The sequence below is a fragment of the Paralichthys olivaceus genome, chromosome 21, assembly GCF_024713975.1.
Source record: "Paralichthys olivaceus isolate ysfri-2021 chromosome 21, ASM2471397v2, whole genome shotgun sequence".
Classification (NCBI taxonomy): domain Eukaryota; kingdom Metazoa; phylum Chordata; class Actinopteri; order Pleuronectiformes; family Paralichthyidae; genus Paralichthys; species Paralichthys olivaceus.
Genome location: NC_091113.1, coordinates 425,001 through 447,249, shown reverse-complemented (window position 1 = coordinate 447,249; position 22,249 = coordinate 425,001). Strand labels below are relative to the sequence as shown.

At 44.8% G+C, this 22,249-nt stretch overlaps 1 protein-coding gene across 5 annotated transcripts in view; it reads right to left on the bottom strand.

Moving 5' to 3' along the window:
* Positions 1-3,730: 3,730 nt before the first annotated feature.
* The window catches only part of ankfn1a (ankyrin repeat and fibronectin type III domain containing 1a), a 40,757-nt gene continuing 22,238 nt past the window's right edge, over positions 3,731-22,249 (bottom strand). For 3 of the 5 annotated variants that reach the window (XM_069518055.1, XM_069518056.1, XM_069518058.1), the window contains 18 exons: positions 20,664-20,862; positions 17,727-17,937; positions 15,289-15,483; positions 14,908-15,021; positions 14,362-14,459; positions 12,555-12,645; positions 11,839-11,946; positions 9,501-9,600; positions 9,040-9,172; positions 8,426-8,542; positions 7,895-8,110; positions 7,648-7,814; positions 7,266-7,437; positions 6,980-7,148; positions 6,620-6,786; positions 5,744-5,966; positions 5,475-5,667; positions 3,741-5,100 (listed from right to left, as the gene is read on the bottom strand). In XM_069518055.1, the coding sequence (XP_069374156.1) occupies positions 4,269-5,100; positions 5,475-5,667; positions 5,744-5,966; positions 6,620-6,786; positions 6,980-7,148; positions 7,266-7,437; positions 7,648-7,814; positions 7,895-8,110; positions 8,426-8,542; positions 9,040-9,172; positions 9,501-9,600; positions 11,839-11,946; positions 12,555-12,645; positions 14,362-14,459; positions 14,908-15,021; positions 15,289-15,483; positions 17,727-17,937; positions 20,664-20,862 (3,505 nt within the window). In that variant the 3' untranslated portion in view covers positions 3,741-4,268. Of the gene's footprint in view, positions 5,101-5,474; positions 5,668-5,743; positions 5,967-6,619; positions 6,787-6,979; positions 7,149-7,265; positions 7,438-7,647; positions 7,815-7,894; positions 8,111-8,425; positions 8,543-9,039; positions 9,173-9,500; positions 9,601-11,838; positions 11,947-12,554; positions 12,646-14,361; positions 14,460-14,907; positions 15,022-15,288; positions 15,484-17,726; positions 17,938-20,663; positions 20,863-22,249 lie in introns of all 5 variants that reach the window. The other 2 variants (XM_069518057.1, XM_069518059.1) reach the window with 2 other exon arrangements.

The window sequence follows — 22,249 nt, the reverse complement described above, 5'->3', positions numbered from 1 at the left end:
TCCTGTGGCTTGGACCGACGCTCAGAAACGCTCGAGGCGCTCCAGAGGGAAAAGACCCTGCCAGCGGTGGTGTGAGATTCCAGTTGGTTCACACCCTCCCACATGGCGTCCTGTGAGCGCCGCAGCTCGATTCCTCTGACACCTCCGAGGCCCAGTCACATCACAGCAGCAAAAGACTATTGAGGAATCCCTCAGGGGCCTCGGGTCTGCAGGCCGTGGAGGGAAGTAACAAAGTACATTTACTCAAGTACTACTCTTACTATTTACATTTTCTTTATACTTCTACTGCACCAGTTTTTTACTGCATCACATTATTGTGACAGTTTTACACATGAAAATATGACGAGTTTATAAAATGATGATTTGAGTTAAATAAACTCAACAGTAAAAACAAGTCAAACTGAAACTAAAAGTGATCCAAGTAATTAACTTTAATTTTAAAATCATTTTTATAAACAAATCAATTAATTAACATTAAAAATCATGTGATAATAACTTTTTAATGGTCAAAGTTCAGACTTTTTTAAAATGAATCAAATTCAATCTAACTAAGGAAACTGGAGCGCGATGGTTTCACCTTACTTCTGATTGGCAGCGCTTGACTCACATACCCAGAATGCTGCAGATACGGCGGCGAGGAGGCGGTGATGAAAACTGCCACGCACACACAAGTGCACACACAGACGCACACACATACACACAGACACATGCACACACACGCACACACAGACACACACGCAGACACACTGTTGCTGAAGCTGATTCCTGATAAAAGACAAACTCACAGGTTTTAAATGCACATTAACATCCACATGAGAAACATTTATTTCAGTTGTTAAAATTCATCTGATCATGTGAATAAAAACACTGCAGGTTTATTTATTACATTTGAAGAATCACATCATCCGTTTGCTAAAAATAAATAAAGTGGATTCATAATAATCTGAATAAATGTTGGTGATGCAGAAATATACAGACAGAAGCTTGTGGAGGTGAATTAAGGTCGTTAACGTCCAAACATGAAGGAGGTGAAATAAATAAAACAACAAGTGAAGAGTAGCTTCAACAAACTTCTCCTTCAGATGCTTAAAATCAGAGACAGGAACTTCACCGATATTATATTATAAAACAATATAATAAAATCCTTCTCAACTAAATCAGGTTCCAAAATAACGTATAATAAGAATTAGAGCTTCGTTATTGGTGACGTTTCAGGTGCGTTGTGTTTCTCTGTGGTTCTTGGTTTTCCTTTATGGCTTAGCAGTTATTTAATCAAATCTTTTCACAGCTGATAAATGCCTGAGCTACAGAAATAATTCAACTTTACAGTTTTAGTTGGTTAATCAAGGACTGTGGAAGTTTGATGATTGACATTTGTTTTCTCGCTGAGCTTCACATGATGAGCCTGATGCCAAAAACGTTGTGAGTGTTGAACTGCAGCCAGAGGCTGATTAGCCTAGCTTAGCATAAAGACTGGAAACAGAGATAGTGCATCGTAAAAGACCACCAACTGGACTCGTCTGAGGTAACAGTGACCTTTGACCTTTGGAATCCAATCAGTTCATCTGTGAGTCTAAGTGAACGTTTGTACCAAATGTTAAGAAATTCCCTTAAGATGTTTTTGAGGTATCGTGTTCACAAGAGTTAGATGGACAGAGAACCTGAAAACATAATGACTCCAACCACTAGGTGTCACCAGTGCAGAGACATGACAAGATATTCTAAATTATATGTTACCGTTTCTCCCGGCTTCCAGTCTTTATGCTAAGCTAGGCTAACACCTGACATCAGCCTGATCTGATTTCAAGTGAGTGTAAATAAACATATTCATGAAATGTTGGAATACTGAGTCCTGCAGCGTAAATATTTGAATGATGGATCAATTTCTACACATTCAAACGACAGAAGCTGTAACTTCACTTCATACATCAGGACATTAAACTCGTTAATGATCAAAGCTGCCACAGTTAATGCCCAACTGCATAAAATACTTCATTAGCTTTTATTCCATAATTGCTATGTGCAAACATTAAAAACGCACTTTGTAAATTCTGTGCATACGTGTTAAATCTGTGCATGTTCCACCAGCTCTCAGACTGTTGCAGTTTTTGGTCGTGAGTATAAAAGAAAACAAACAGCAGCAGCTTGTGAGGGAACACAAGAACCGACCCGACAGAACCGACTAAACAGAGCGTCAACACAACAGCACAACACAAATGGCGTCAGGTCGACTGCGAGGGGCAAAGTGCAGACTGTTTAATCGTATCCTGACCCCGCCCCCGACCTATGACCCTTGACGTCTTGACACTGAACCAGGAGGACACAAGGCTTCAGTCCCCCCCCTAAAAAAACCCACAGCTACAAATGACTTCATGCCAACAACATGCAGCTTCGACGACTCGTCAACATTCCAGGTATAATAGCACAGGTTTAAATCCAGGGTTACAAAAATACTTCCTATTTTAAGCTTTCTCGTCTTAACCCGAGGCCACTCACATGTTCGATACCTCGGCTAATTATATATTTTTCTTTAAACTGACCACACGTTTATTAAACCACATTAAGACCCCACGGGAGCAGCTGAAAATAACACTGACTGAAAGACGGATTCAATAATCACAGGAGACCATGATGGGAAAAATGAAACAGTCACTTCAAATAGAGGAGAATTCATGCTCTAAGACGGAGCCACGAAAATCATCAGCAGGAAACCTCAAAAACCTTTCGAGAGTTTAAGAGACTTTAACTAAAGTGGGAGAAAAGGTTTCTTTAAGAGCCACAGTCGACTTCAGAGCCGTGTGCAAAGTTCCTGTTCGGAGAAGCAGTGCTTGGTTTCTTGTTGCATTGATTTTTTTCTTTGTAACAGTCAATGCCATGGCTTCTGACACTTGGCAGAGTTGAACCAGCAACTACAGAGAGGCCCGAGGGCCGCTGGCCATCAGTCCTGAACACCAATCATCACCATGATAGAGAGACAACAGGGAGAGAGAGAGAGAAAGGGTTGGGGGGGTTGACTCTCGATGTTCATCAACCAGAATCTGAGGTTAGTTTAAAGCGAGACGGGGCAAAGTTCAGAATCAGGTTGAAGTTTAATCTTCTCACTGTGAGAAGATGGAGAAGTTCTGACATCAATCGCAGCAGTAGGTTGGTTTGTCTCTCACTTCCTGTTTGGTTTCCAAAACTGGGAGTCAAGCAGCAGACGTTCTTTTGTTAGAGACCAAGAACCTCGAAGGAACTCAGAACTAAACCTTTGTTTGGAACCAGGAACCAAACTGACGACTGTTCCAGGTTCTCTGGGGTAGAACTTCCTGAAGGTTCAGGAACTTTTGGATCAGATTTTCAGGAACAACATCATTTTAGGCGGCTGTGGCTAAGGGGTCGTCCTCTTACCAGGAAGTTCAATTCCAGTTTTCCCAATCTGCATACTGAAGTGTCCTTGGGCAAGATACTGAACCCCAAATTGCCCCTCATAGATGCACTGTATGAATGTCTGTGTGAAAACCTGAACTGTAAAGAGCTTGAGTGTCATCAAGACTAGAAAACATCTGGATAAATACTGACCATTTACTGTTATCTAATATGTCTCATCTGTACATTTCTTCTGATTCAGTGGAAACGCAAACAGGCCTTTAGTTCCTTATAATATTTGCACTACTGTTTTTATTTTATATATTTCATATATATTATTTCATCTTTTAAATGTTATATTCTATTTTCATTTTTATTTTTCCCTATGTTATGTCTGAGCGTGGCTGGAGGGGAGCCTGGGACTCAAGCATTTCATTGCCAGCATAATGTAATTTTTGTGCATATGACAATAAACCCTTGAATCTTAGTGAGTTCCTGAGTTGAGTTCCTGTGGGTCCTTGGAAGCATTGGGTCAAAAATGGGTCAGTTGTTCTAAGAACCACTGAGCGACTGCTTCCGACCGAAACATTTTAATGGAGGCTAATCTAACGTAAACTGACTAAAACTTGTACGAGTTGGTTTTCAAGTGCATCGTCTTCTTTGTCTCTGTCAATGCTGTTGTCCCTGCTTTGTCCACAAGAGGCATCAATAAGACACTTGTTTGGGTTCTGAGGATGAGGACTGGACCAAGTGCTGCATGTCTGCCTCAGTGACCTGTGAGGGGCGGCGTCGTATAAAGAGTAGAGACGTCAAACATGGCGACAGAACCACTGACAGGATGCATCACTGTGAATTAAAATAAAAGCTGTTGTTAAAAATTTGCCCAGTGAAGCTTTAAATCCTCAGAAGTGGTTCAAACTCTACAGCGTGCTGCTCAGTATCTCTGAGACTTGGGCATTGGTTTGGTCGTCTGAGTCTATGTCCGGCGCCGTGGCTCCCTCTGGCCCCTCCCCTTTCCCTCCAGACTCCGCCCCATGAGCCTCGACCCCCGACACACTTGCAGCTGACACCTTCTCCGTCATCTTTCCGCCTTCCTCCGCGTCCCAGCCCCTCCTCTCCTGGCCCAGCGACGGCTTGTTGCAGGGCTCCACAAAGATCCTGCGGACGTGGGGCCGTGGCTCACGCTGTCCGCTCCTCTGACTCTCAAGGACGTGGGAGGCGTGGCTAACGTAGGTGGTGCCCTGTGGGTTGGGCGGGTCCCCGACCAGGGGAAGGTTCGTATCGAGCTGCTTGGTGTAGACGCCCTCAGATAAAGACCCCGTGTGACTCTCCCCACTGTGGCCCCTCAGCCAGCCCTGCGGCCCACTGAAGTACTGGCCCCTGTGACTCCTGGAGAGCAGTTTGCGTTTGGAGGAGGGGTTGGTGAGGGCCCTTAGGGGAGCAACCTCCTCCTGGTGGCTCTTAGACAGAGAGAGGCCCTCCAGAGTCTTGGTGGTGTCGGACAGAGCCGGGGAGAGAGGGAGGGAAAGAGGAAGGTCTTTGGAGAATCTGGGGGAGAGGGGGAGGGAAGGAGAGGTAGAGAGGGTCCTGGAGAGGGAGGGCGAGCGAGGTAAAGTGGACATAGAGAGAGGGAAGTCTTTGGATTGAGAGGGAGAGTTGGGGAGGAGGGGGGAAGAGAGAGGGGCGTCTTTAGTTGTGGGATCCTTGACCGTTGGGGAGAGGGGGAGGTCTTTGGGGGGGAAGACGCTGTACCTTTGAGAGAGAATGAAATGTGTTAGCACGTAAACAACATGGCCGACAAGGAGGAAGTCAAGTGACCAAACAAACTGATCAGCTGACCTCCGAGCTGCCGTCAGCGGAACATCAACAATTTATCAACGCAAACTGACAAAACGATAACGAGCGGATACGTCGTGTTTGAGGAAGAATCACAATATGATGTCATGTCATTAACTTCCTGACAGGATGTTGGATCAACCAATCAGATGAATGAATTGATGACATCAATCGAGACTCAGAAGACATATGATCGATGACGACATGTTTGACAGACGGATGGTTCCTGGTGTCAAGTGACACATCTTCTTCAAAAAAGAACGTGTCACATTTACAAACGCACAAATCACCTGAGCTCGTGGATCTGCAGCACATCAGGGGCGCTGCCGCCCAGCGAGTGCACAGCCTGCTGGGAAAGGTCCTGGGACGGAGAGTAGAGCAGGTCCAGCTCGCGGGGGCTCAGTGCGTCACTGGAGTCATAGTCGCTGTCTGTTGGCAGAAAAACCTCAGAGGAGCCGTCTTCATCGGAGCCAAGCAGAGAGTCTGAGATCAGAGTTAAAGTTTATTTATTCATATAGAACCTTCAAATATTATTTGTGTGTTTTTGTGGGCGACTCACCACTGATGGCTTTCCTCCTGTGGAGTTCAGGCGAGGGCGAAGGTGTGGGCAAGTAGTCCATGGTCGAGGAGGTGGAGTCGGTCTTTTGTTGGTCGAAGATACTCTCTGGAGCGTTGGCGTCCACCAGGCAGGTGATTGGTACGCCGCCACGTGGCTGCTTGTAGCGAGCGTACTGCAAAGCATCCGTGATCCAACGAAGGTCCCGACGCATTTCGTCTAGTTGCTACAGAAACACAAAGCGGTTTCTGTTTCTATGCAGATATGTTTGATTTATTTTTTTTCAAAAACTTTATTACAATGATCAAAAAGCAAACACACACACACACACACACACACACACATTTTATCAAACATTTTATCAAACATGATGGTTTTAGGTCTTTTATGCGTCTCATGAAATTACACGATGATAAAATTTGATTTATTTTCACAAGATGTGACACAAAAACAGAAACATCATTAAACTGGAGGTGAAATTAATTTCACTCTTTCAAACAGTTCATCTCTTCTGGAATCAGAATCAATCAGAGTGAATCTGTTTGTGAATCAAACTTTTATTTTTAAACTTTTTGTCGTAGTTAAAGTAGTTTTTTCCCACACATATTAAAGAATTCAGTCCTGAAACTTTAGTTTGTTTCCATTAACTTGTTTCCAGACTTTGTTTCACTGTCTCCAGGTTTTTATAAAGACGTGACTTTCATCTGATGACAAAGCACGAACGCAGCAGAAAACACACTCAGACATGAAATGTGAAGCAGGAAGTGCAGATACAGAAATATTTCAGGAATATTTCACAGAGACAACAGGACAAAGACACTCACTAAAAAGAATCCACCACGTTTTATTTGAAACAGCGTTTAGTGATCTGTGTCTCACCTGGATGTAGTCCAGGATGAGCTGATGTCTTTGCTTGGCTGTGGTCACCTCACTGTCGGTGATGGCCTCCCGCAGTGCTTGCTGGGTAATGAGGGCGTCCAGGTCCAGGACGGAGGACAGACGACAGTAGAGACTGATGAACTTCTCTTTGTAGGTGCAGAAATGAACTGCAGGAAGAGAAGAGATGGACGATGAACAACAAACAGAATGAGATCATGAGACGAGAGTGAAGATGACAGAGAGAGCAGGTCAATGTGTGTGTGTGTGTGTGTGTGTGTGTGTGTGTGTGTGTGTGTGTGCGTGTGTGTGTGTGAGTGTGTGTGTGTGTGTTTGTGTGTGTGTGTGTGTGCGTGCTCTTACCCAGTTCAAACATTGGCAGGGGGAGGAGGAGGAATCCTGACAGGGGGGTGTAGGGGTTGGACTGCCCGGGGGCGGAGCAAACGTCATCGGCCGCCGGCAGCAGCAGCAGGAAGGAGACGCTGTGACCGAGCTCCACAACTTCCTGACTGTAGAGACGGAAGTGACGGGCCTGAGGACGAACACGTCAACAACAGTCAACACATCTCATTCTGTTTTATGTCTCATGCCGTCACCATGGTTACATCTGTGATCAGTGTTCACGGACACACGTGTCCTCGGTGCGTACCTGGTGCAGAGGTATGTTGATGTGCTTCAGCAGAGACTTGATCGCCGTCTGCAGCTCGTAGTACAGCAAGGGGGCGTGGCTCTCTGCTCTGGGCCCACCCTCCTCGCCCTCTGTCCTGCCGTGCTCCGTCTCACCTGCGGCCGACAGCTTCTGGATCCAGTCCCACTCGTCCCTGAGCACAACACACACACACACACACACACACACACACACACATACACAGGAATGCAGTGTTACAGGGGCTCCACCTACCTTCAAGCTCTGAGCCAATCAGATCACTTCTGTTACCTGCTCACCTGGCGTGAGGGCAGACTGGTGTCAGTGTGTGTGTGTGTGTGTGTGTGTGTGTGTGTGTGTGTGTGTGTGTGTGTGTGGAACGTACCTGGAGACGTTGGCGTTCTCTCGGATGCGGGTGTGACAGAGCATGTTGGGAGTTCGCTGCGACACCAGGACTCTGATTTGGTCGACGGAGCTGCTGAGCTTCAGGAAGCCCAGGTAGAGACCTGGAGCCAGGCGATGAGTTCCACGCCGCTGGTACGCCAAGATGTCCTGAGGTCAGAGACACAAACATCGTTGCTCGACGTCGCCAGTAGAAACACATTAAAACCCAGCGTGTCGTTCTTCCTCACCTGGATGGTGATGATGAGGATGTCGAGGGCGTACGGCTCCTCTGGCGTGGACAGAGACTTCCTCTGGCTCTGCAGTTTCGTCACCTGCATCCACTTCCCGCTGAACAGCGAGTGCTGACTCTCCGTGTCGTGGATCGTCACCAGCAGCACGTTGCCGTGGCGATCCTTGATGGGCTCGTAGTGGACGCGGCCCAGGTTGTGAGTTCCCAGGAGGTTCTGATGGTTTATTTAATCGTCACATGACATGAAATCAGTTTCATCTGCGGCTGAGACGACTTGTTGTCAAGGAAACGACACAAAACTGAAAAAATGTATTCTGTGAATCTCTGTGAATTAGTGACAATAGAAACCTTCTTTTGTTTTTTGAATTGAATTGAATCTAGATTATCTCTGGATGTAGTCCAGATTGAGTCTGGAGCAGAATTAACACATGAAACCTTCAGTTTCTTCGTCACATCTGAATGAAACTGTTTCAGTTTTTCTCTCAGTGTCATTTATTGAACTTAATGAATCCAGGTTCTGGATCCTGACCTGCAGCTGCGCAGCAGCGGTGAGCATCTTGTGTCGAGCCTGCAGCGTGGACGAGGACGACATGGAGACGGACATGCTCTGTCTCAGCCACCGCACGTCCTCCCACATACAGGACAGCTGGAGACAGAGGAGACCAGGCGATTAAAGACTGAGAAACAACGTGCTCTGACTCTGTGGTGCGTTCACACATGAGGACATTCAACTCAGACTGAAGGTCACAGAGCTCCGACCTCATGCCATGATGTTGCCATGGAGATGAGGCCTCCACTCCAGTGGTGGAGCAGCTGAATGACTGGAGATTGAAAAGGTAGAGAACATCACACCACGTGTGGTGTGTGTGTGGTGTGTGTGTGTGTGGTGTGTGTGTGTGTGTGTGGCGTGTGTGTGTGGTTTGTGTGTGTGGTGTGTGTGTGGTGGGGACGTGGTGTGTGTGTGGTGTGTGTGTGGTTTGTGTGGTGTGTGTGTGGTGTGTGTGTGTGGCGTGTGTGTGTGGTTTGTGTGTGTGGTGTGTGTGTGTGTGTGTGTGTGGTTTGTGTGTGGTGTGTGTGTGGTGGGGACGTGGTGTGTGTGTGGTTTGTGTGGTGTGTGTGTGGTGTGTGTGTGGTGTGATGTACCTTGGTGAACCAGAGGAAGTCCTGCATGAGGGAGCTGCTGTAGGAGTCGTCCACCTCTACGATGGGGATCTGATCCTCTGCCGTCACCAACAAACTGTCCTTATGGTAAAAGATGGCTGCCAGATAAATCCCCCTGCAGACACACAGGATGGTACGATCCAGGAAGTGAAGCTGGACTTTTATGATCTCGTATTTTATTTTTGTTTCCTAAAATAAATGTCTTTCTTTTTCGTTGTGTTAAAAATGTTTAAAGATGGAAAATCATTACTGGAAAATGAAACATTAATAAAATTAATTCTTAATTCTTTGTAATTTGATGAAAATGTTTTTCAGTTTATTGTTTGTTTCACTTTGAATGTGACTGAAAATATTCGTCTACGTTCACGTTTTCTTTATAAATAAATGTAAATGTCGGCTGATTCACACATTCACAATAATACAGACGTCACAGAGGAACAAACCTCTTCAGAGTTTTCACAAATTTGTTGGACGAGTTGAAAAGATGTTTGATGCTCCTGGAGACCGACTGCTTCCTGCTCGGGTTCTGGAGTTTGGACGCATCTGAGGACAAGAAAAGAAGAGGATCAATAAAATGTTAGACTCTTATTTGTGATTTTCAGAGTCGAGCCTCTTGTGTTTGTTTACGAGGTCACCAGGGTCGACTCGCTCACTGTTATCTTATCTCGTTCATTCATTCGTTCATTCAGTCTCTCTCTCTTCCCCCCGTCCACTGGTCCCGTGAGGACGGCGGCCGGCCACTAAGCGATGCCAATCTCCAGACCGCAGCGCCCCCTTTCTTACTCCGGCTAATTAGGCGTCACATAATTACCGTCCAGTAAACAGACGCTCACAAACACGCTGCTGGTTATGGGTGACCGCCGCAACTCTGCCGTTGTACAGACAGACGACCTGATGGTGGGTCACAGGAGGAGGACAGACAGAAACTAGAACTACTGCGGTTGTATGCCTCCGCCACCCAGTGCAGTTTCTGTGTATACATTTCTACTATTTACACAGATTCATATAATCAGTCAATCAATCACATTTTATTTGTATAGCTTTAACAAGCCGTGACATCATCTGTTTTTAACTCTACAAGAGTAAAGAGAAACAACCACAAAACCTTTGAACAGGGGAAAGATCGTAGAAACCTCAGAGAGACACGTGAGGATCCGTCTCTCTGGACGGACAAGGGTCACTGTGACTTTTGACCTTTGACCACTGAAACATTTTCACTTTATCTTTGAGTCCAAGTGAAATGTATCAGATGTGATGAAGTTCCCTACGGGCACTTCTAATATTTCACTTTCACAGTAACATGAGGTCACTGTGACCTTGACCTTTGACCTCCAGGCACCAAAATCTTCTTTTTCTTTGACTCCAAGTGATTTTTTTGCACCAAATCTTTCTACCGCTGCAATTCTGACATTCCCTCTTCTGTGAATACAAGAGAGAGTCAATGAAGACGCACCATGAGATGTTTTAGTCATCGTCACTAAATGACTTTAATGTTTGTTGACACATTTGTCCCAGTGAAGCTTTGATGTGATGAAAACATCTGGACACACATGACGCTGTGAGTCAGTGATGATGTCATCAGAGCTGGTCTGATTGGAGGAAGTGGACAAGATGGTCAGAGCGTGAGCGTCTTCCAACATCTGCACAACGAGGACGTGTCCATGACAACCACATGGACACACACACACACACACCACACCACACACTCACAAACACACACACACACACCCACACACAAACACACACACACACACACACTCACACACACTCACACACACACACCACACACACACACACACACTCACACACTCACACACACACACTCACACACCACAAACTCACACACACACACACACCACACACACAAACACACACACACACTCACACACACACACACACACACACAAACACACACACACACACCCACACACTCACACTCATACACACAAACACACACACACACTCACACACACACACACACACACACACACACAAACACACACACACACTCACACACACACACACACACACACACACACACAAACACACACACACACACACACACACACTCACACACACACACCCACACACTCACACTCACACACACACACACACACACACACAGGAGGTGTTATTTCAGTAGCAGGTTGCGGTGGCCACCAGCTCTCTGCTGTAAAAAGTCTCAGTGTGTTCGGGTGCCGGAGGCTAACTGGCTTTGACAAGTGGATAATATGACAAGAGCGGGCGGCTCACTGAGCAGCGCCACACGTCTGAGTACATAAAGAAAAGAGTTTAGTTTGGAACGAGCTGAAAACGTGATTGGAGCTGATTAATGAGACGAGAGGGAGGTTATTTAGTTCAGTATGAACTGTGTTCTAACATTATATCACATTATATTATATCACATGAATACTATATTATATCACATTATACTATATAATACTAACTTATATCACATTATACCATATAATACTATATTATATCACATTAATACTATATTATATCACATTACACTATATAATACTAACTTATAACACATTATACTATATAATACTATATTATATCACATTACACTATATAATACTAACTTATATCACATTATACTATATAATACTATATTATATCACATTATACTATATAATACTAACTAATATCACATTATACTATATAATACTATATTATATCACATTACACTATATAATACTATATTATATCACATTACACTATAATATAATATACAGATACACCTGAACACACCTGGACACAGACACTAGGACTCACCTCCGCAGCAGTAGTGTGTGTGTGTGGCTCGGACCTGCTGCAGCAGGCGCTCCATGGCCTCGATGTGTCCTCGTCTCTTCGGCTCCCGGCCGTCACTCTCCCTCCAATCTGAACAACCAATCAGAGGACAGACGTAAACATGTTAATGATAAACTAAGGGTTGGTCAATAAATGAACTTTCATTTCTCAGCAGCTTTTAAATGGAGATTTCAGATGTTTTCACTCAGTCGTCTTCTGTCTCTTTACAACTCTCACTCACACACACACACTCACACACACACACACATTATGACTGAACAACAAACAGCTCAAGGACGAGCAGAGAAAGAGAGTCGTGATGCTGAGATATAACCGATGTTGCAGAGGAGCGTTTCCGTCTCTAACTCGTTACCTTAACGACCGTCAGCAGAGAGACGACGAGTAAAATGATTATCGACCAGGTGTCGTTGGTCTGTGATGAGTCTGTACAGCTGCCAAATCTTTTCTGTGCTTCTGTAAAAACCTGCAGTGAATCTTAATATTCTCAGAAAATTAGAGGAAACGCAAAACACATTTTGTTTGTATGATTTTCCAGATGTTACAATTGGAAAGGCTCCTGAAATGATGACTTTTACAGGAAGAAGAAAACGTGTTTCTGGGAGGTTGTGACCTGCTGATGTAATGATGTTACTAAAGGAGAAGAAGAAGGACCAGAAGGAGGAGGAGGAGGAACTCACTGGAAGGAGCTGCAGATGGGGGGAGCGAGGAAGTGGGCAGACCCCACCCCTTCATGTTATAGGCCGACACTCGAACGTAATAGAGTCGACCCTGAAACATAAAAAACATCTGTTGTGTGAACTGAGACCATGAAAGCTGCTTTTTAAATGTAGATTTTTTTTTTAATTTACAAAGCAACAAATCCCAGGTAACTTAATAAATCAAAAATCAAACTGTTTTCAAAGAGGCAGAAACGTTCAGCTGGAAACTGACCGACGTCAAACATACAAGATAAATCCTCCTTCCATTCAAACTGATGGAACATTTAGGAGCAAGAGGTTATCAGAGCTCCTCGTTTGAAGACGGTCAGTAACTCAACTGACAGATATCAAAAACACACATCAAACACCGATTCATCATGCGAGAGGAACAACTGACACACATCAAACACTGATTCATCATTTGAGAGGAACAACTGACACACATCAAACACTGAGTCATCATGTGAGAGGAACAACAGACACACATCAAAGACTGACTCATCATGTGAGAGAAACAACTGACAGACATCAAAGGCTAACTCATCATGTGAGAGAGACGACTGACCCACATCAAACACAGATTCATCATGTGAGAGAAACAACTGACACACATCAAACACTGATTCATCATGTGAGAGGAACAATAGACACACACCAAACACTGATTCATCATGTGAGAGGAACAACTGACACACATCAAACACTGATTCATCATGTGAGAGGAACAACTGACACACATCAAACACTGATTCATCATGTGAGAGGAACAACAGACACACCAAACACTGATTCATCATGTGAGAGGAACAACTGACACACATCAAACACTGACTCATCATGTGAGAGAAACAACTGACACACATCAAACACTGATTCATCATGTGAGAGGAACAATAGACACACACCAAACACTGATTCATCATGTGAGAGGAACAACTGACACACATCAAACACTGATTCATCATGTGAGAGGAACAACTGACACACATCAAACACTGATTCATCATGTGAGAGGAACAACTGACACACATCAAACACTGATTCATCATGTGAGAGGAACAACAGACACACCAAACACTGATTCATCATGTGAGAGGAACAACTGACACACACCAAACACTGATTCATCATGTGAGAGGAACAACTGACACACATCAAACACTGACTCATCATGTGAGAGGAACAACTGACACACATCAAACACAAACTCATCACGTGAGAGAAACAACTGACAGACATCAAAGACTAACTCATCATGTGAGAGAAACAACTGACACACATCAAAGACTGACTCTTCATGTGAGAGGAACAACAGACACACATCAAACACTGATTCATCATGTGAGAGGAACAACAGACACACACCAAACACTGATTCATCGTGTGAGAGGAACAACAGACACACATCAAACACTGAGTCATCATGTGAGAGAAACAACTGACACACATCAAACACTGATTCATCATGTGAGAGGAACAACAGACACACACCAAACACTGATTCATCGTGTGAGAGGAACAACAGACACACATCAAACACTGAGTCATCATGTGAGAGGAACAACAGACACACATCAAACACTGATTCATCATGTGAGAGGAACAACAGACACACATCAAACACTGAGTCATCATGTGAGAGGAACAACAGACACACATCAAACACTGATTCATCATGTGAGAGGAACAACAGACACACATCAAACACTGACTCATCATGTGAGAGGAACAACTGACACACATCAAACACATCAACATTCAGACTGTGACACGATGGGAGTTTTACCGTGGTCAAGCTGCTGAGGGTGCACTTCAGACTCTGCAGGTTATCCAGCACCATCTCTCCAGAGAGTAGAGAGAAGTCCTTCAAACAGCTCCACTCCACTGCACACACACAGAGACACACACAGACACACACACACACACAGACACACACACACATTGTCCACAACAGCTTCTCTTTTCATTGAAAATCAATAGAGATTAACATGAAGGTCACATCAACTCTGATCCTGTTTCTCTAATAACCTCTAATACTCTTTAATAATCTCGTCTCTAATTATCTATAATTGCTTAAAGAAAGGATCTATAAATCAGGAACCACGTTATTAAAGTAAAGACTAAAATCTGTTCTGACACTTTCTTTAACACTTTTTATCATTTCAACAGATTTGACATGAGATTAAGACTCAGATCAGCAGGTGAACTGATCAGGAATCGAACTGTGATCTCTGCTGAACTGACTTTCTTTACGTCCAAAATCTAAACTTCTGACATTGACAGAAAATGTTATTCAAATGTTCAGTGACCTGCAGGAGTGAAGCTTTCTTACCTCTGTACTTGGTCACCACCGTAGAGTTGAGACACTGCGGCTCCTGAAACGTGACGGTCAGTGTGCTGCTGCTGCTCACGCTCAGACGAACCATAGACGGGGCCTCCGGAGCTCCTGAGCAGGGGCACGGAGAGAAGGTGCGTTTGTGTGAGGAGCAGAGACGTGACGTCATCAAGTACCAACAGTGACTGTAGCTTCCTGTTTTCAGTAACGGACCTGAGCCTTAATTATAACCGTTGCTTTTGAGTGCGAGCAGACTTTTAGTATGAATCCTGTTTTAGAAATGAGGCCCCAGGTCTGTTGTGAGCTCAGAGAAGTTTTAAGTCAAGACGTTCACGTCCTGCGTCTGCAGGAAACTGGTTTGTAACCATGGCGACTCACGTGCGTGCTGGAAGCCCGTCCTCATGCGTTTGTACAGTTTGCTCCTCCACTCCCAGATTCTCAGCTGTTTGTCTTTGTGACAGGCCTCCAGCGACAGCCCGTCCCTCTGAGCCTGCGCTGCCAGGTCCGACGCCCGACGCTCCGCCTCCAGCATCAGAGAGCTCAGGTGAGCCTCCCGACTGTCCACGCTCACAACTGCAACACACACACACACACACACACAATAAATCTTTGTGATTTTGATGAAAGTTTTATAGAAGAAGTGATTTTTACTCAAACTATTTGTGATGATTAAATAAAGATTTACTGGAACTCATCAGATCAGATTCTCACTGATACTTTCTCCTCATGGGTGAAATGAGTTTGTGGACGAGCGGACGAGGACACAACCACAACCAAACACCACCTCCTCTATGTTAGCAGATGGGAAACGGACAAAAAAAAAATCAGTTGCATCACTTGCAATACATTTTCACTGTTCACTCACAGTTATTGATCGTCTATATATTCAGTCAGTGGTGCATTACTGCCTCCTGGTGGACTGGAGTCGTCAGTTTATACGTCAGCAGGATCAGTATCACAGTGAAGTTCTGCAGGAACCTTTGAGTTCCCTGTTTTTTAAAAGTTTCTGGGAACTTTTGTTATTGTGTGAGTTCAGTCCTATTTATTAAATATACAACATGTATGAGCTTCTGTGAACACACTCAGCTCTGTGTGTGTGTGTGTGTGTGTGTGTGTGTGTCTTCCACATTTGTCACGGTGAAACTCCGTCTGCTGCCAACTCGCCCAAACACTGCGGCTTTACTGCACTCGCCCGCCCGCTCACTCACTCACTCTCCGCTCCACTTCTTAGTCACGGCCAGTGACAGCAACACAAACTAACAACTACACCCTCATTCAGACACACACACACACAGAACTTTATTTTTGTCTTCATTCATTAAGTTAACAAATAAAAACCAATGAGGAGTTTTAATCTGTCATCAACACACTGAACATTTCACTGATTCATCTGACGCCTCATCAGTTCTCACTCTGATGAATAATCTGGAAAAATCTGAGCAGTTTTATGCAGAACAGAATATTTTGCTAAAAGAAAATCAGGATTAATGTGAAATATCAACTTAATAAAAAAAAGTGTAATACTAGTTCATTTAAACTTTTTAATTTAATAAGATCTTTATATAATAAAGTTCCATTAACGTGCAGATCAAATAAATGATCCCCGTAAATGAACACACACAATGTTTAACCTCCGAGTTCAAGGTAAACAAAGACACAATGATGATGTCACATCTGATCAATACATGAAAATAATCATAGAAAATGTTTGATACTGAATCGTCTTCACTCTGATTTAGTTTGAAATATTCTTCAATATAATTATCAATAATTGGAACTTTTAGAGAACAAACTTCACTTTATTTCTTGTGTTTAAGTTTGTTTCCTTTAATATTTGAGTGTTTTAAACGAGTGTATGAACTGCACGACCACACACACACACACACACACCACACACACCACACACACACACACACACACAGATTTACTTGGCTCTTGAGGAATGACATAAACAGAGAGCAGCAGGTCTCAGGAGGGAAAACAGCAGCAGTGTTTACTCTGTGTTTGTTGACATGGATGGAATCGAACCGCTGCCCAGCGCCCACACCGCTGCGTGGAGGGCTCCCTGCCGCAGCTGCCCCATGCAACAATAAATCACTTAGCTGTAATTGCCCCGACCTTACATGCATCGTTGGAAAAGTTAAACCATTAAACGACAAACCTTATTAAAGCTGTTCGACGGGGAGTCACAGAGGAGGCCCCGCTGTAAAGTGGCCACTGTTTGTCACACACACACATGCACACACACACACACACACACACACACACACATGGACAGACGCACAAAGTGGGGCTAGTGGGGGTTTTCAGGGGTTAGGTAAGAACCACCTGTCTTTATGGACTAACAGGGAGACTGATGGAGGGGAAACTGTGTGTGTGTGTGTGTGTGTTCTTGTGTGTGTGTGTGTGTGTGTGTGTGTGTGTGTGTGTGTGTGTGTGTGTAGGGGGTTTGGGGGAATAGCAGACCCATTCAGGTCAGAGGAGACCCAGACTGAGCAGCAGACACAAACACAGGCCCTGTCTGAGCCACAGCATCACACACACACACACACACACACACACACACACACACACACACACACACACACACACACTTTGACCAAACTGATCAGAAACTTTAACACTCAAATGACCTAAAATGACAGAAAGCATCCTTGCATACTTTGTCTTCCATGTCACGATGTTTGTTATTGTCATAAAGGTTCGACTCTGAGCTGCCCTCTAGTGGACGTATTGATTACCACCCATACAAACAGTATATTTACTGGGGGTGTTTCTCCGCCTGGTGAATAAACGTGACGAGCTGGCGTACTCACAGTGAGGACTCTCCTTGCCTCCAGCCTTCAGCAGCAGTTTAGCGATGGGCGTGTTGTTGGTCATGATGGCGATGTCCAGTGGCGTCAGGCCCTGGCTGTTGGGGGTGTTCAGGTCCAGCTCTTCAGCCGAGAATTGGTAGAGAAGAATCTGCACCGTGTCCAGGTCCTGCTGCTCCACCGCCTCGAAGATGCAGTCGCTGCCCTGCATCGCCTGCAGGAGACAACGACAGCCAACACTCACCAACCACAGGAAGTCAGAGAAATAAAGTTCCAACCTCCTGCAGATACAAAACAAAAGTCTTTACTGTCCGTCAGCGATCAGCTGCTGAGAATCAGCGAATCATTTGAATTAAAGTTTGATGATCAAACCTGGAGTCACAGTTTTTCACTCAGCTGAACAACAACAAATATCAGTGATGCTGGAAGAGGTTTGATTCACAGAACAGAGATGAAGTATTTCAATGACCTTCTCGTCACCGTGGAGCTGAAGTGTCGTTTCACACAAAGTGACAAAAACACGGAGAGAAAAAAAAAGGCCTGAACGCTATTTTTATTTGTTAAGTGTTTTTCAGATGCAGTTGACCAATCACAGCAGACTGGGCTTCATCAGGAGGCGGGGTCTTAAAGAGACAGGAGCTAAAGAGTTTGAGACAGAGGCTGAAGAGAGGAGCTGCAGCGATGGACGGGCTGAGACAGAGATTCTGAACGAGCATCGTAACAATGATTCATATTATCGAGCTGACGATGAACAGAATATTTCTCCTTTAAAGAAACGTCACAGAATTTATCTCAGATCGAACAAACTGATGTTCGTCACTTTCATTTCTTCATCATATATTTGATTTCTTGATTCTTCAGATTTCAGACGTGAGCGACATCGTCTGAGCATTTTGTTTCTGTCCCATCATACGACCCCCCCATCAACCTCTTTCTTCCATCTGTGACTGATCTGTAAATGTCAGCAGGCTGCACACACACACACACACACACACACACACACACACACACACACACACACACAGACAGACAGACAGACAGACAGACAGACAGACAGACAGACAGACAGACAGACAGACAGACAGACACACACAGACAGACAGACAGACAGACAGACAGACACACAGACAGACAGACAGACAGACAGACAGACAGACAGACAGACAGACACACACAGACAGACAGACAGACAGACAGACAGACAGACAGACACACACACAGACAGACAGACAGACAGACAGACACACACACAGACAGACAAACACACACACACACACACACAGACACACACACACGATGAATCTCAGTGACCAAATGTTTCGCAGGGATGATGTGATGATGGCGACAGATACAGAAAAGTGACGAAGAGGAGCGAGAACGCTGCTTCACGCTGAATCTAAAAGAACCAGAGTGACACCATCCATCAGCGCCTCAGTGCCTTTGAGCAAGTGTTCCACAAGATTTTTACAATTGACCAATAACCTGTTTGTACGTGAAGTAAAACAGAGAGAGGAGAAGTGTAGATCGTTGACAACCGGACAGACGGCTTCATGATGTAACCGCCTGAGGCCGGCGCTCCGATCAAATTAAAGTTGTGTCAGATGGGGGGGGTGTCCTCATGTCTGTTAACAGAATTAGCTTCAAACCAGATCTTTATTGATCCGTCTGTGTCAGACACCAGCAGCTGAGCAGTCTGACAGGTTCCACCTGAGCGTCTCACCACAACGCTCCTACTGTGAATCACGATCTGCACCACGCGATCGACTGTCCCTTCATGTCGTCCATCTTTACTTACAGTCTGAGGTAACTACGACCTCGTCCAACTGTCAGTCACTTTAGACTCTATGCTGCCCTGGACACATTTATTGAAATGGAGTCAGACTATTAGACTATTGTAATGATAAAGATCATTTTGTTCTTCAGTCGTGATAATTACAAAAAGACATTAGTTACTAATCAAATCACCAAAACCAGAGGAGCAGGTTGAACCTCGGGCTCCTGCCAGTCGTTAAAGTGATTTTTAAAAATTCATTGACACAAGCTGATTGTTGAATTTATAGATAAAATGATCAGGGCTCAAGAAAGAGAGCGAGTCGTCCACTAATCAGAAGGTTGGTGGTTCGATCCCCAGCTCCTTCTGTCCATATGTTGAAGTGTCTAAACCCTAAACTGTCCCTGACGTCTGTGTGAACTAAATCTAGAGGAGCTGTTTAAACGTGTGAAAGTGAGTCACTGTGTTTTTAAAACGAGAGTCGTCATAAATATGAATCTAGAAATGAATCAGAAAAACATTAGTTTCAGATGATTCACATCAAATGACACATGATGTCTGAAACTTTAAATATCATCGTGTAGGAGTTGATCCATAAACTGAAGTTAATAACAGACATTTTGAGTTTGTGTCCAAAGTGTCTGAGAAACAGATCGAACCAGTGAGTCCCTGAGATCTGGAACCTTCTCAGTAAGTGGGCGTGTCTCTGAGGTTTCTAACACGTGACGGACGTGAAACTGAAGAACACAAATGTCTCAGGATGAAGAAGAGGAGTCGTACACATAGAAGACGAAGACGTCCACTTGGAAAGACGAGGAGGTTCCAGATGTTTTGGTGATGAGGGCCGACGCCGTGTGGACGAGCTGTAAACAACAACACTGATCTTTACACAGTTTAGACGCCATGTCCCGCCTCCTGCTGCTCTACAGGCTCCACCCCTCACCTGAACGTCCCCACATGTTCCTGTTGTTGTGAACGAGTCGACAATCTGCTACACACACTGACTACACAACATGACTACACAACATGTCCACACAACATGACTACACAACATGAATACACAACATGTCCACACAACATGTCCACACAACATGTCCACACAACATGACTACACAACATGTCCACACAACATGTCCACACAACATGTCTGACGGCTTCAGGAAACTCACTGAGGCCTTGCGGAGACGATCCGTCTTTCCGAAGAAGTAGGTGTCTTCGAAGGAGGAGGTGCTTCCCCGCAGCTTCTCTGACAGGTTCCTGTAGAGGCGCTTGGCGGCGCTGGGGGAGGCCGGCCCACCGGGGCACTTCCTGGTCTGGGACAACTGCAGGTTCTGCATCTGCTGGGTCATAACAGCCGGGAGGCGTCTACTGGGAGGGAGAGAAAAGTTAGACGGTCACTTCCTGTGCAGGAGCGACTGAGCTCTTTAAACACGTCTTTCAGAGACAAAATGAAAAGTTGGATTATCATCAGCTCAGTCGTTATCTTATCAAATGAATATTCTAAAGTGTCTCAGCAGGAGGAGACACTGAGTCCGGTTTTGTCTCCTGGGTGGAGGAGATGAACCAGGAGGAGCTGGAGGAGAGATTCTCTCCGTCACAAAGAACTGAAACTGGAAGAAAAGGAGCAAGAACAGAACCTGATCCAGTTTCTCTCGGAGGTGAAGAAACATCACAGAGCTTCAACACGCCGACAGCAGAGAACATCCAGATGTTTGATTCTGAGAATAAGAATAATAATAATAATCTCTCTGTCAGAAAAGATTGGATCGGGTTTTTTCATCCAGCTGCTAAACGACCCGTCACTAACGTTCCTCACAAGACGTCAGGGAGACAACGACGCTAACAGAGGAGGAGGAGGGTGATGAAGGCGTTTGTTCTCCAGCTTCGTCCACTGACCTGGAAACAGCTCAGTTGTCTTTGACAGGACAAACATGGTGGACGTGTTCACGCTCTGCGTCAAAGGTTCTGTCTGTTCTGTCTGTTCTCAGGACAGAGGGACAGACAGAACAGACACTGTGGAACCGTCCGGGATGTTTCCAGAAGATTCTTTAAGAACACGTATGAGATTCTATGAAGCCCCCCCCCCCAAACTGTAACACACACACACACACACACACACACACACACACACACACTGATCTGAATTAAGATTCTGACTGAGGACGATCCAGAGGTGATGATGCTCAATAAACAACTGGAGACAAACAAATCCTCCATCCTTTCTTCACATCCTTCATCCTTCCATCCTTCTATCCTCTCTTTATATCCTTCATCCTTCCATCCTCCATCCTTTCTTCACATCCTTCATCCTTCCATCCTTCTATCCTCTCTTTATATCCTTCATCCTTCCATCCTCCATCCTTTCTTCACATCCTTCATCCTTCCATCCTTCTATCCTCCATCCTTTCTTCACATCCTTCATCCTTCATCCTTCCATCCTTCTATCCTCCATCCTTTCTTCACATCCTTCATCCTTCCATCCTTCTATCCTCCATCCTTTCTTCACATCCTTCATCCTTTCTTCACATCCTTCATCCTTCCATCCTTCTATCCTCCATCCTTTCTTTATATCCTTCATCCTTCCATCCTTCTATCCTCCATCCTTTCTTCACATCCTTCATCCTTCCATCCTTCTATCCTCCATCCTTTCTTCACATCCTTCATCCTTCATCCTTCCATCCTTCTATCCTCCATCCTTTCTTCACATCCTTCATCCTTCCATCCTTCTATCCTCCATCCTTTCTTCACATCCTTC